The sequence below is a fragment of the Corylus avellana genome, chromosome ca9 (assembly GCF_901000735.1).
Source record: "Corylus avellana chromosome ca9, CavTom2PMs-1.0".
In the NCBI taxonomy this organism is placed as follows: Eukaryota; Viridiplantae; Streptophyta; class Magnoliopsida; order Fagales; family Betulaceae; genus Corylus; species Corylus avellana.
The window spans coordinates 4,009,553-4,022,180 of NC_081549.1; the positions used below are offsets into that span (position 1 = coordinate 4,009,553).

Below are 12,628 nucleotides of genomic sequence, written 5' to 3' on the forward strand. Positions count from 1 at the left end.
TAGGGCTGTCAAAACGGGTCCGCGGGTCGACCCGTTTACGACCCGCGACCCGTTTAACAAAGACCCAAACACGACCCGTTTATTAAACGGGTCGGACCCCCCGACACGACTCGAACCCGGGTTTCACACGGGTCGCACGACACGACCCGTGAGACCCGTTTAAACTAATGGGTCGTGCTGGGTCGACACGACCCGTTTACCCGTTTAACTTAAAAAATGATTTTTTTTTTTGTTTTTAAATAAAATAATAATATTTTTAGCAATTATCTCTTAAAATTAAACTCCTAGCAGGCTAGCCATACCAAATCACTTAATAGTTAGAAGTTAAGTGGCGTGGGCGGTGGTGTGAGGTCCGGTGAGGCCGAGAGGGAGGAAATTGAGGAATGGCCGAATGGGTTTTTGTTTATAATTCTAGATCTGGACTGGAGGCTTCACGATCTAATCTATGGCTCTTAGCCTCTCTGTGCTGTTTTTACTTTTTCATTTTTTCTTTAATTCTTTTAAGTAAAAAAAAAAAAAAGACAAACGGGTCTGGCGGGTCACCCGCGGGTTGACCCGTGACACGACCCGTTAAGCACTCATAAACGGGTCGACCCGTTTATGACCCAAACCCGTTTAATGTAAACCCAAACCCGCTAATTTCGTGTCGTGTTCGTGTCGGGTTGTCGGGTCGTGTCAAAATTGCCAGCCCTACACACATCCATAAATGTGTCTGCATCTACGTGCTATTGACAATTGACATGAATGCATCACAAGGTTTATTTAAGCTGTAGTTAAGAGATGAATGCTATTGAAGCTATTCACAAGTACTTTAGATGATTTTCTCTTATTTTGGTTATGGACATTCATAAATATGCATGCATTTCTATGTTATATGCATGTATAGAACTATGTATGCACATACTTTTGTGTGTGCATGCATCATGCATCATGCATGATACAAATTTTGACATTTATGCATCGGAAGAGTAATATGCACTATGAATGAATCAAGTCTAGCTTGAGAACTTGTAATTTTGTTCCCCCAGCTTCTCTACTTGTTTATTGATTTTTTTTATTCTTCTTCCCCCCTCCAGCTGTTCCACCACATAAAATCAGTTGGGAGAGAAGAAGAGAGAGAATTGGGGATTATTAACCCAGGAGTTATTAAGTTCGGTAGCAGAAAGTATTACAGATATATTGGTTCTCTTACAGTTCCTCCATGCACTGAGGGCGTCATTTGGACAATAGTCAAGAAGGTCTTTTGCTAAATTAAAGCACAATTTTAATATTGGTTCTTTTACCTTTTTTATTAAGAAAAAAAATGCAAAATCAGTCCTTATACTTTACCTAATTTGCAAATAGCTCAATGTGATATCAAAATGAATTCCAATGTCTCTCAGGTATGCCAAAAGAACAATTTACATTTTACAGTCAAATTTCGTCCACTAACTTAATAAATTCTGATAATGTAAAACGTCAAAACCAATAAAATTATGACACGTATCCTATTTAAGCTTAGTGTCACACTAATAAAATCTGTTAAGCCAGTGGATGAAATTCGATTATAAGCAACAAATTGTTTTTTTTTTTTTTATTTTACTTATCTCAAAAACCTTTGAGTTCATTTTGATACTATAGGAAACTAATAGTAAAATAGGTAAACCACGAGGATTAATTTTGCATTTTTCTCTTTACTCTACTCCATAGACGCACTGCTATTGACACTAACTTCTCTTTTATAGGTGAGGACGGTTTCAAGGGAGCAAGTGCATGCCTTAAGGGAAGCCGTTCATGATGTAAGTGTTTATGAATAAGTACTTTGAACAAATCAAGGGTGTGCTGAAGTAAACAAACTCAAGGAAGAGTGAGATTATTATATTTTCACTTTTGGCTGAGTGTACTGAAAATCCTTACTGCTGATGTTGTAATAAATTTTTTCAAAATTGATAACTAATTTGGGTTAAAGCTAAAAATTAAAACAGAAATGGGAAGCCAATATATGCTGTGAGTGTTTGTGTCACTTTAGAATGTATAATAATGATAATAGATGTATAAAAGCCACTGGATAAAGTGGATAAAAACTAGCAAAAGATGTAGGCTCTGGTGCAAAAACTATCTTGCTTGTGTTTGTTTTGTATAACCAAGGGATTGAATTTGAAGCTAATTTCCATGTAGAAATATGTCGCCATGATACATCTTCCCTGATGTTGAAACTTGACTGCTGGCCGGTTTGTTCCTTTTGCAGGGATTTGAAGAAAATGCAAGGCCAACTCAACAGTCAGGTGGAATAGGAGTTGAGTTTTATACTCCAAGGGAGAATGGAGGTTCTACTTAGGCTTCCATAATTTGAAAAGGGAATTAACATTTATGAACCATATAAATGCATCATCTCCTATTATATATTTAATACATCTCATATCACATGAGCTTGAGTATATATATGTTATTTGTTAATTTTCACTGAAAGGAGATTTATGCTATATGTCATGATACAAAAAATTTACAAATAACCAATGCTTTTTTTTGTTTGGATGGGTTTAGCCTCTATTAACGCAAACAAAAAATTGGCAATGCTTTTGATGGTTCAAACGTTTCCATGCCTATTGAGAGCAATGATAAATAACACCTTTGCCGATCTCATCTCTTGGACTTGGCATGTGAAATTATATACTAAACTTAAAGGTGTTATTTATTGTAAAAGCACTTCCTTTAAATGCTTCACACACCGACATGTTTTCTTCTTCGATACAAGGCTAATTATGGGCCAAGATGAAAGCCAACAAAAGGTTGAATAAGGTCAACTATGGGTCTTAAATGGACATGAGTTTTAAACAATACAACAAAGGCCATACAAAAATGGGCCAATTATGATCAAAATATGAAAGCTAACTGTGGGCTAAAATAGGTTTGGGTTTTAAACAATACCACAAAGGTTAAAGACATTGGGCCAACAAAGGGCCAAAAATCAGTCTAGGTTAATAAGGGACCAACAATAGACCAAAATAATGATTGGGCCAACAAACAGCCAAAAATTGAATATGAAAGCGGAATAAAAGAAAATAAAGACGAAATTTTTCATGATTCAATCTACGACCTACATCCACAAGAAAAAGCCTTAAGGCTATATTATGCTCCTATTAACTAAATAAGTTTACAATACAAAATGCTTTATTTATATAGCTTACACATGAAATATAATCTTATCAAATCATTTAATTTAGGGTGATTCAATCTTATAAAAAAATCCTGACACCATGTTAAATTATTACTTATTCCAAAAACTTAAGCTGATAGGAAAATATAAATTTAATCAGTTAATCAACAGTTTAATAGGAGAGAATAAAAGAATAAACAATTGCTTCTAGTTAGGGGTGACAATTCGTGTTTGCATGTCGGGTTCAAGTTGTCTCGAGGCTTATGTATAAGACTATATAGGTCAACCCTAACTTGACCTATTTAATTAAACGGTAAAACCCATCAATCATAACTCTCTAATTTTGTATTGGGTTCATGTCGGGTTTACGGGTTATGTCAAAAATTGCATACCATTATGTCTCGTGTCGGGTTTGGATCGTGTCTATGAATATAAAATTATATAAGTCAAGTCAAACACAACTCATTTAATTAAACGGGCCATACTATTCAACACTAACCCTTAAATTTCGTATTGGATTTGTGTCAGGTTCACAGGTCATGTCAAAAATTGGTAGTCCTACTTCTAGTATATATGAACAACTGTATTTTGCCTATTCTGCTAGATATGAAAAAAGACTAATAATAGTCAAATTTGACCATTATGAGTGATTTGATTAGTATGTTGAAGATGCTCTTAGAGTGCTCCCCAATGTATATGAAAGCTTCCCTATCTATTATTTTAATATAAAATATTTATATCTCCTCTCCTATTTCTCATCTCTTTTGCCTTTCATGGGAATATGTTGAAATTTTGTAAAAAATGTGAGGGTAAGTAGAGAACTTATATTTTGTAAAAAAAAAAATATTTAAGATTCGGTATTTTTTTATCTACTTTATTTAGTGTTATTAGCTAGTGTCGATTTTCTATTGCAGGGAGGAGTTTTACATGCACTACATCTTGTTGAAGATTTTCTCAATATTTATTTAGTATATATATATAGAGAAAAATTAGAGAAATTATTGTAAAATGTATTTAAATAGGAAAGCAAAAAATAGTTTGATGCTCTAAGTTTGGTCGAAGCACTCCCTCTAATCAATGAACACCCCAAAATTTTGCATAATAAAGATAGTAATAACGATTAATTTGTAATTTTTTTAGTGAATATTCCACATGTACGTAGCTATATCGAGGGAAGAAAACTAAAATTACAATTTTTCAAACACCTCCTTATTAAGACACAGTAGGCCAAAAGAGCAGCAAGAAGCACGATCTTCTTTCTAACTTCTCTCATTCTCTCATCCCACCAGTAGTACTTCTCTCTACAGCTCTCGACTCTGAAGTGGGTGTGTTCTAGCTCTCTCTTTCTTTCTCTTGCTGCCTTTTGTTCTGTTTTGTTTTTGTCTTTGGAAACACACCATTGTTGTTATAGTCTATCTTGAAAATCACTAATGAGGACTTTGTTGGGTTTTCTTAGTTTTTTGTGAGATATGAAAGAATGGTTTCCTTTAATGCATGTTCTGCATAAACACACACACACACATATGTATATATATTGTCATGAGAAGATGTAGCTGACACATTTGTTATTGGAGAGACAAGAAAACATAGGCTATTGCAAATTTCCAACATCCTTGAGACACAGTAGGCAAAAAGAGCAGCAAGCAAAGCACCATGATGATCTTCTTCCAAACCAATCCCACCACCATCTTTGTATTTCTCATTTCTCTCATCCTCTCATCCCACCACTTCTCTACGGCTCTGAACTCTGAAGCAGGTATGTTCTCTCTTTCTTTCTTTCTCTTTTTGACTTTTTAGAAAATTGATAAATTTTGACATAAAAATAAAATAAAATAAAATAAAAAAAGGAATTTCACATTGTGTCTCACTTCTTTTCCTTTGGTTTTTTGGTGGTGGGTGAGGGGGAACAGATGCTCATGAAACTCCATTTAGTTACATTGAAGGAAGTGGTACAGGACCAAAGGAATGGGGCCAACTCGATCCACAATGGAAAGCTTGTGGTAATGGAGCAAGGCAGTCTCCTATTGATATTGAGCAGGTGCAGGTTTCTCCAAATCTAGGAGAATTAGAAAGGCAATACAATCCAGCTCCTTCTGTATTGGTGAACAGCGGACACGCCATTGCAGTAAGCTGCTGGCTTTAGTCTATATTTTGTTATAATTTTCTGTAATCGTAAGTTGATAGGCAGAGGTAAATTTAATCACTTAATCATATTACTTTAACACTCCCCCTCAAGTGTGAGCTCAAACTTTCTTTTAATAGATGAGGCCCAACACGTGAATATTCAATTTAAATGGGGGGTGAAAATTGACGGAGTCAAGGTTCGATCTCATGACATTTAGCTCTGATACTATATTAAATTACCGGTTATCCCAAAAGCTTAAGCTTATAGGAAGAGGTAAATTTAATCACTTAATCATATTGCTTTAACAAACCAGGCTATAGAAACCAGATCCTATTATGTGATCCTTAATTCTAATTAAGCTATGATTGGTCAGTTGATATTGATTCAATTTTACAATAAATTGAATGTTTCATCAGGTGCAGTGGAAACAGGATGTAGGAAAAATTATCATAAATGGGGCTGATTACAAGCTGCAGCAATGTCATTGGCATTCACCCTCTGAGCACACAATCAATGGATCAAGGTCCTTTGTTTCTGCCTTTTTCAGTTTTCATTGAAACATCTTCCATGCTAACTAATATACACTACACCCAACTCAACACCATTGTCTTTCCATACAATAAAAATAAAAAATAACAAAATAAAAAAACTAAAACTAAAGGAGGAGTTTCACATCTATTTTCTGCAAATTCTGTTTTCAGGTATGACTTGGAGATTCACGTAGTTCATCAAAGCTCTAGTGGAAAGTTTGCTGTTGTTGGAATTCTTTACAAATATGGCTGCCCTGATCCCTTCCTTGCGAAGGTATTTAAATGGCTTTCTCTTTAATTTGCTTTCACACGTCTATAAATGTGTTTACATGCATGATACAAATTTTGAGTAGAACTTACATTTGAAAACCAGCTTGCTAAAGAAAGATGCTCAAGAGCTTATATATGCTTGTTTATCGATTTTCTTTCTTCCTCTTCCCCCACTCCAGCTGTACGACCAGGTAAAATCAATTGGGAAAGGAGAAGAGAAAGATTTGGGGACTATTAACCCAGAAGATCTTAACTTTAACAGCAAAGAGTATTACAGATACGATGGTTCTCTTACAACTCCTCCATGCACTGAGGGCGTCACTTGGACAATATTCAAGGAGGTGAGTTTTGCTAATTATAGCACGAAAAAGTTTTAATATTATTGCTTCTTTACTTTCTATATATTGACACATGACTTGTGTTTAATAGGTGAAGACGGCTTCAAAGGAGCAAGTGGATGCCTTAAAGGCAGTCGTTGACGAGGTAATTAAGTGCTTATGAATAAATTAATTATATATATGTTGTCTGATGTTGAAACTTGACTGCTGGTTTGTTCTTTTTGCAGGGATTTCAATCAAATGCAAGGCCAACTCAACAAGCAAATGGAAGACTAGATCAGTTGTATTCTCCTATTTGAAAAGGGAATTAGCATTTATATATGAACCATATAAAATGCATTATCTCCTATTTTGTATATATATTTATAAATCTCAAATCTCATATCAAGGTGGCGCAATAATTTATACATGTAATATATATGCCACGTATGATATTTGGCAATAATTTATACATGTACTATGCCATGTATGAAATGAAGCAATAATTTGTAGTTGGTTTTATACTTCTTAATTTGAGTTATGTTAGTTTGAAATTTTTTCCTGGTTTATTTGTTTGACTCTCTAGTACTTTCCATGCTTTTGATGGTTCAAACTTTTCCATGCCTATTGAGAGGAATGATAAATAACACCTTTGACGATCTGATCTCTTGGACTTGGCATGTGAAATTATATACTAAACTTAAAAGGTGTTATTTATTGTAGAGGCACTTACTCTAAATGCTTCTCACACAAGACACGATTAACTATGGGCTAAGATGAAAGTCAACAAAGGGCTGAAATGAGGTTAATTATGGGCTTGAGTTTTAAACAATACAATAAAGGCCGTATAAAAATGGGCCAACTATGGTCCAAATATGAAAGCCAATTGTGGGCTAAAATGGGTATGGATTTTAAACAATGCCACAAAGGCCAAAGACATTGGGCCAAAAATCGGTTTGGGTCAACAAGGGACCAACAATAGACCAAATAAGATTAGGCCAAAAATTGATGATGAAAGCATAATAAAAGAAAATAAAAATGAGATTTTACGTGATTCGCTCAATGATCTACATCCACATGATAAAGCCCTAAGGCTACATTGCTCTTATTCACTTGATAAGTTTACAATACAAAAGACTCTATTTATAAAGCTTATACATGAAATATAATTTTAATCAAATACCTTAATTTAGGATGAATCAATATCATCAAAAGGCTTTGATACCATGTTACATCACCATTTATTCCAAAAGTTTAAGCTGATAAGAAGAGATAAATTTAATCATTTAATTAGCACTTTAGTAGGAAAGGGATAAAAAAATAAACAATTGCTTCTAATTAGGTGTGATAATTTGTGTTCGTATGTCGAGGCATATGTATGATACTATACAAGTCAACAATAACCTAACCCACTTAATTAAACGGGTAAAACCTCTCAACCCTAACTCTCTAATTTTGTATTGGGTTCGTGTCAGGTTCGCAGGTCAATGTCAAAAATTGTCTGTCATTATGTCACGTGTCGAGTTTGGGTCGTGTCAAAGCATAAATATAAGACTATATAAGACAACTCAAAACCGACTCACTTAATTAAACGAGTAAACACTTTAACCATAACCCTTTAATTTCGTATTGAATTTGTATCGGATTCACGGGTTGTGTCAAAAACTAACAGCCATACTTCTAGTATGAACGACTATAATTTGCCTATTTTGCTAGATTAAAAAAAAAAATGCTAATAATAGTTAAATTTGCCTATTATGAAAGATTTGACTATTGTGTTGAAGATGCTCTTAGTTAGAGTGATACCCAATGTATAAGAAAGCTTCCGTATTAATTATTTTAATACAAATTATTTGTCTCATCTCTTAATTCTCATCTCTTTGGCCTTTTATTAGGAAATGCGTTGAAATTTTGTAAAAAATGTGAGGATAAGTAAGAAGCTTATATTTTGTAAAAAAATAATATTTAAGATTCAGTGTTTCCATATCTACTTTATTTGGTGTTATTAGCTACGTGTCAATTTTCTATTGCAGGGAGGAGTTTTACACTACATCTTGTTGAAGATTTTCTCATAATAGAGAAAGATAAGAGAAGTTATTGTAAAGTGTATTTAAATAAGGAAAAAAAAAAAAATAGTGTGACACTCTAAATTTGAAAAAAATTAAAAGGAAGTTGTTGTGAGTGCTCTAAATTTGGTCGAAGCACCCCTCTAATCAATGAACATCCCAAAATTCTGCACTGCTAATTTTTAATTTTTTGGTTAATCCATAGGCCCTTTCTGTAGCATTTCTATTTATTTTTTGATTGCCCTGAGCACATGTACGTAGCTATATGGAGAGACAAGAAAACATAGGCAATTGCAATTTTTCAAACACAAGCATCACCACCTCCTTAAGACATAGTAGGCCAAAAGAGCAGCAAGAAGCATGATGATCTTCTTCCAGACCAATCCCACCACCATCTTCGTCTTTCTCACTTCTCTCATTCTCTCATCCCACCAGTACTTCTCTACGGCTCTCGACTCTGAAGTGGGTGTGTTCGCTCTTTCTTTCTCTTGCTGCCTTTTGTTCTGTTTTGTTTTTGTCTTTGGTGATGAGGAAACTGGAAACACACCATTGTTGTTATAGTCTATCTTGAAGATCACTAATGAGGACTTTGTTGGGTTTTCTTAGTTTTTTTGTGAGAAATGAAAGAATGGTTTCCTTTAATGTTCTGCATATATATATAATACAGACAAAAACACCCATTTTTTTTTTTTTTTTTGAAGTTATTTGTTTGATCAGATCACATTTGGAGAAATGTTATTTTATAAACAATGATGGGACAATGAGAAACACATTAGAACAATTGCATGCCAGAGTACATTACTCTCTCTCTCCCTCTCTGTTCTTTGATGTCGCTGTGATTTAGATTTTTTTTTCTCTGCTTTTAATTCAAAAATATTCTTTGCTGAGGTCCAGTTTTCCAGACAAAGTGTAATAAAGTCGTTGTCTTTATGAATTATTTGTGTTTATTTAAATCAGTACTGCTAAGATCTCAGTTTGAAGATTTATTAATTGGTTAATTTCAGCACTTAACTTTGGGAAAGAGTCAAACTTTTCATCTGTTTCAATGTTCTTTCACTTGTCCTTTCATAGGATTGCCAGGTCATCTTTTCTTTGTGTTTGAGAAAAAAGGAGATGCTCTCTCTCTCTCTCTGTGAAAATTCTTACTTCGTTTTCTATGCAAGAATTTTCTTTTTCTTGATAATGCTTATCTTTCAAGAAACTGGATGACTTGGCTATACTTGCTGCTTGTGCTTAGGATTTGAAAAAAAAAAAATGACATTGCTTTACATTTTTCTCTCATTTGTCGTGATGAATTCTTTCTAAGGCATGGATTCTACAGTTAAATGATATATGGAGAGTAATCATATGCATAACCATGGAAAAACTACACACACTTCTAATCTGTCCAAGCCCTAGTGCAGTGGTTCAAGTTCATCACATACAAAAGCACCATCACTTTATCTCTTGCATTACATTTTAACATGTATATAATTTGAACTTCTTTTCCTTTATTTTATTTTATTTTTGGCTTGGGGGCGACAGATGATGAAACTCCATTTACTTACACCGAAGGAACTGGTAAAGGGCCAAGGAAATGGGGCCAAATCGATCCACATTGGAAAGCTTGTGGTAATGGAAAAATGCAGTCTCCTATTGATCTTTTGAACAAAAGGGTGCAGGTTTTTCCGACTCTAGGAAAATTAAAAAGGGGTTACAAACCAGCTCCTGCTGTACTGATGAACAGGGGACATGATATTGTAGTAAGCTGTTGCTTCAGTTTATATTTTGTTATCCTTTTTTGTACTCGTATTTTTATTTATATGTCGACAATCTCATGAATGTACTAATGTCTTAGTGGGGTTAGGTTAATTGATATTGAGAGAGTGCCTACGGTTTCTTCCTGTCTAAGCCTCTTCTGAGCAATTCTCAACGAGTAGGTGTTACCATAGTAACATCGAAATAAAGTAGCCACAATTGGTCGCCCCCTCCTATCACTAACCTTGATCATTTAGTGAAGACAAGTCAATTATTTGATGATCAATCTAAATCAGGCTATAGAAACGTGCATCACTAGATCCTATTATGTGATCTTTCATCAGTCAATTGATATTGATTCAAATTTACAATTAAAATTGAATGTTTCACCAGGTGAAGTGGAAACAGGATGCAGGGAAAATTAACATAAATGGGACCAAGTACAAGCTGCAGCAATGTCATTGGCACTCACCCTCTGAGCACACATTCAATGGATCAAGGTCCTTTAATTTGTTTGCCTTGTCAGTTTTCATTGACAACATCTTCCATGCTAACTAATATGCATAAACCCACCCACTCAACACATTGTCTTTCCGTACCAAAAGAATAAAAATAAAAATAAAGACTTAATGGATTTTCACATATATTTTCTGCAAATTCTGTTTTCAGGTATGACTTGGAGCTTCACGCAGTTCATGAAAGCTCCAATGGAAAGATAGCTGTTATTGGAATTGTTTACAAATATGGTCACCCTGATCCCTTCCTTTCCAAGGTATTTAAATGGCTTTCGATCACTTTAATTTGCTTCCATGCATCCATAGATGTGTCTGCATCTCCCTGCTATTGACATAAATGCATCACATGGTTCATTTAAGCTGTAGTTAATTAAGAGATGAATGCTATTGAAGCTATTCCCAAGTATAGCCAACCCGGTCCCTTCCTTCCAAGGGTACTTTAGATGATTTTTCTCTTGTTTTGGTTATGGACATCCATAAATATGCATGCATTTCTATGTTATATGCATGTATGATGTATAGAACTATGCACATACTTTTGTGTGTGCATGCATGATACAAATTTTGACATTTATGCATCAGATCAGAAGAGTAATATGCAGTACTAGTTTGAGAACTTGTAACTTTATTCCCCCAGCTTGTCTACTTGTTTATTGATTTTTTTTATTCCTCTTCCCCCCTCCAGTTGTTCCACCACATAAAATCAGTTGGGAGAGAAGAGAGAGAATTGGGGATTGTTAACCCAGGAAATATTAAGTTTGGCAGCAGAAAATATTACAGATACATTGGTTCTCTTACAATTCCTCCATGCACGGAGGGCATCATTTGGACAATAGTCAAGAAGGTCTTTTGCTAAAAGCACAATTTTAATATTGGTTTTTTAGCTTCTCTTTTTTTTTTTTTTTTTTTTAGGGAAAAATGCAAAATCAGTCCTTATAGTTTACCTAATTTGCAAATAGTTTTATGTGGTATCAAAATGAACTCAAAAGTTTCTAAGGTATGCCAAAAGAACAATTTAGTCCTTACAGTCAAATTTCGTTCACTGACTTAACAGATTTTGATAGTGAAAAACATCAAAGAAAATAATTTATTGACACATATCCTATTTAAGTTCGTATCACACTAATGAAATATGTTAAGTCAGTGGACGAAATTTCACTGTAAGAATTATTATTATTATTATTATTATTTTTGCTTACCTCTAAAACCTTTGAGTTCATGTTGATACTATAAGAAACTAATCGTAAATTAGGTAAATCACATGAACTAATTTTGTATTTTTCACTTTACTCTACTCCATAGATGCGCTGCTATTGACATGAACTTCTCTTTTATAGGTGAGAACAGTTTCAAGGGAGCAAGTGCATGCCTTAAGGGAAGCCGTTGATGATGTAAGTGTTCACTTCGAGCAAAAACTAGCAAAATATGTTGTCATGAATCTTCCATGATGTTGAAACTTGACTGCTAGTTTGATCTTTTTGCAGGGATTTGAAGCAAATGCAAGGCCAACTCAACAATCAGATGGAATAGCAGTTGAGTTGTATTCTCCAAGGCGGAATGGACGTTCTATTTAGGCAGAATTAACATTTATGAACCATAAAAAAAAAATGCATTATCTCCTGTTTTATATATATAATGCATCTTATAGCACATGAGCTTGAGTAATTACTAGTAACATATATACAATGTGGTGCAATAATTTATACATGTACTATGCCACGTATGACATCGAGCAATAATTTATAGTTGGTTTTAAACTTCTTTGAGGCTTGAGCTATTGGATTTATATGTTTTAGCCCAAAAATGCTCACACAAATAATAACCTGCAACATAAAAGCACGAAGAGGAGGTAAAAAACAAAAAAGACTGCAAATGCCAACCAAACTATAAATGACAAAAGAAAATGAGTAATGCTAGATTATCCCTTCACTA

General features: G+C 34.3%; 3 protein-coding genes across 3 annotated transcripts in view; all 3 read left to right on the forward strand.

Moving 5' to 3' along the window:
• Positions 1-2,332, forward strand: part of LOC132191751 (alpha carbonic anhydrase 4-like) — a 5,790-nt gene extending 3,458 nt beyond the window's left edge. Inside the window, exons 6-7 of the mRNA XM_059606841.1 lie at positions 1,725-1,778; positions 2,228-2,332. Of these exons, the coding sequence (XP_059462824.1) occupies positions 1,725-1,778; positions 2,228-2,317 (144 nt within the window). The 3' untranslated portion in view covers positions 2,318-2,332. The remainder of the gene's footprint in view (positions 1-1,724; positions 1,779-2,227) is intronic.
• Positions 2,333-4,789: 2,457 nt separating this feature from the next.
• Positions 4,790-6,698, forward strand: LOC132191752 (alpha carbonic anhydrase 4-like). Its single transcript, XM_059606842.1, has 7 exons — positions 4,790-4,892; positions 5,047-5,261; positions 5,678-5,784; positions 5,963-6,065; positions 6,241-6,402; positions 6,491-6,544; positions 6,627-6,698. The coding sequence occupies exons 1-7, from the start codon at positions 4,790-4,792 to the stop codon at positions 6,696-6,698; spliced, it is 816 nt and encodes a 271-aa protein (XP_059462825.1).
• Positions 6,699-8,804: 2,106 nt separating this feature from the next.
• On the forward strand, positions 8,805-12,320 carry LOC132191753 (alpha carbonic anhydrase 4-like). Its single transcript, XM_059606843.1, has 7 exons — positions 8,805-8,910; positions 9,969-10,186; positions 10,575-10,681; positions 10,851-10,953; positions 11,382-11,540; positions 12,034-12,087; positions 12,181-12,320. The coding sequence occupies exons 1-7, from the start codon at positions 8,805-8,807 to the stop codon at positions 12,268-12,270; spliced, it is 837 nt and encodes a 278-aa protein (XP_059462826.1). The 3' UTR covers positions 12,271-12,320.
• The last annotated feature ends 308 nt before the right edge of the window (positions 12,321-12,628 follow it).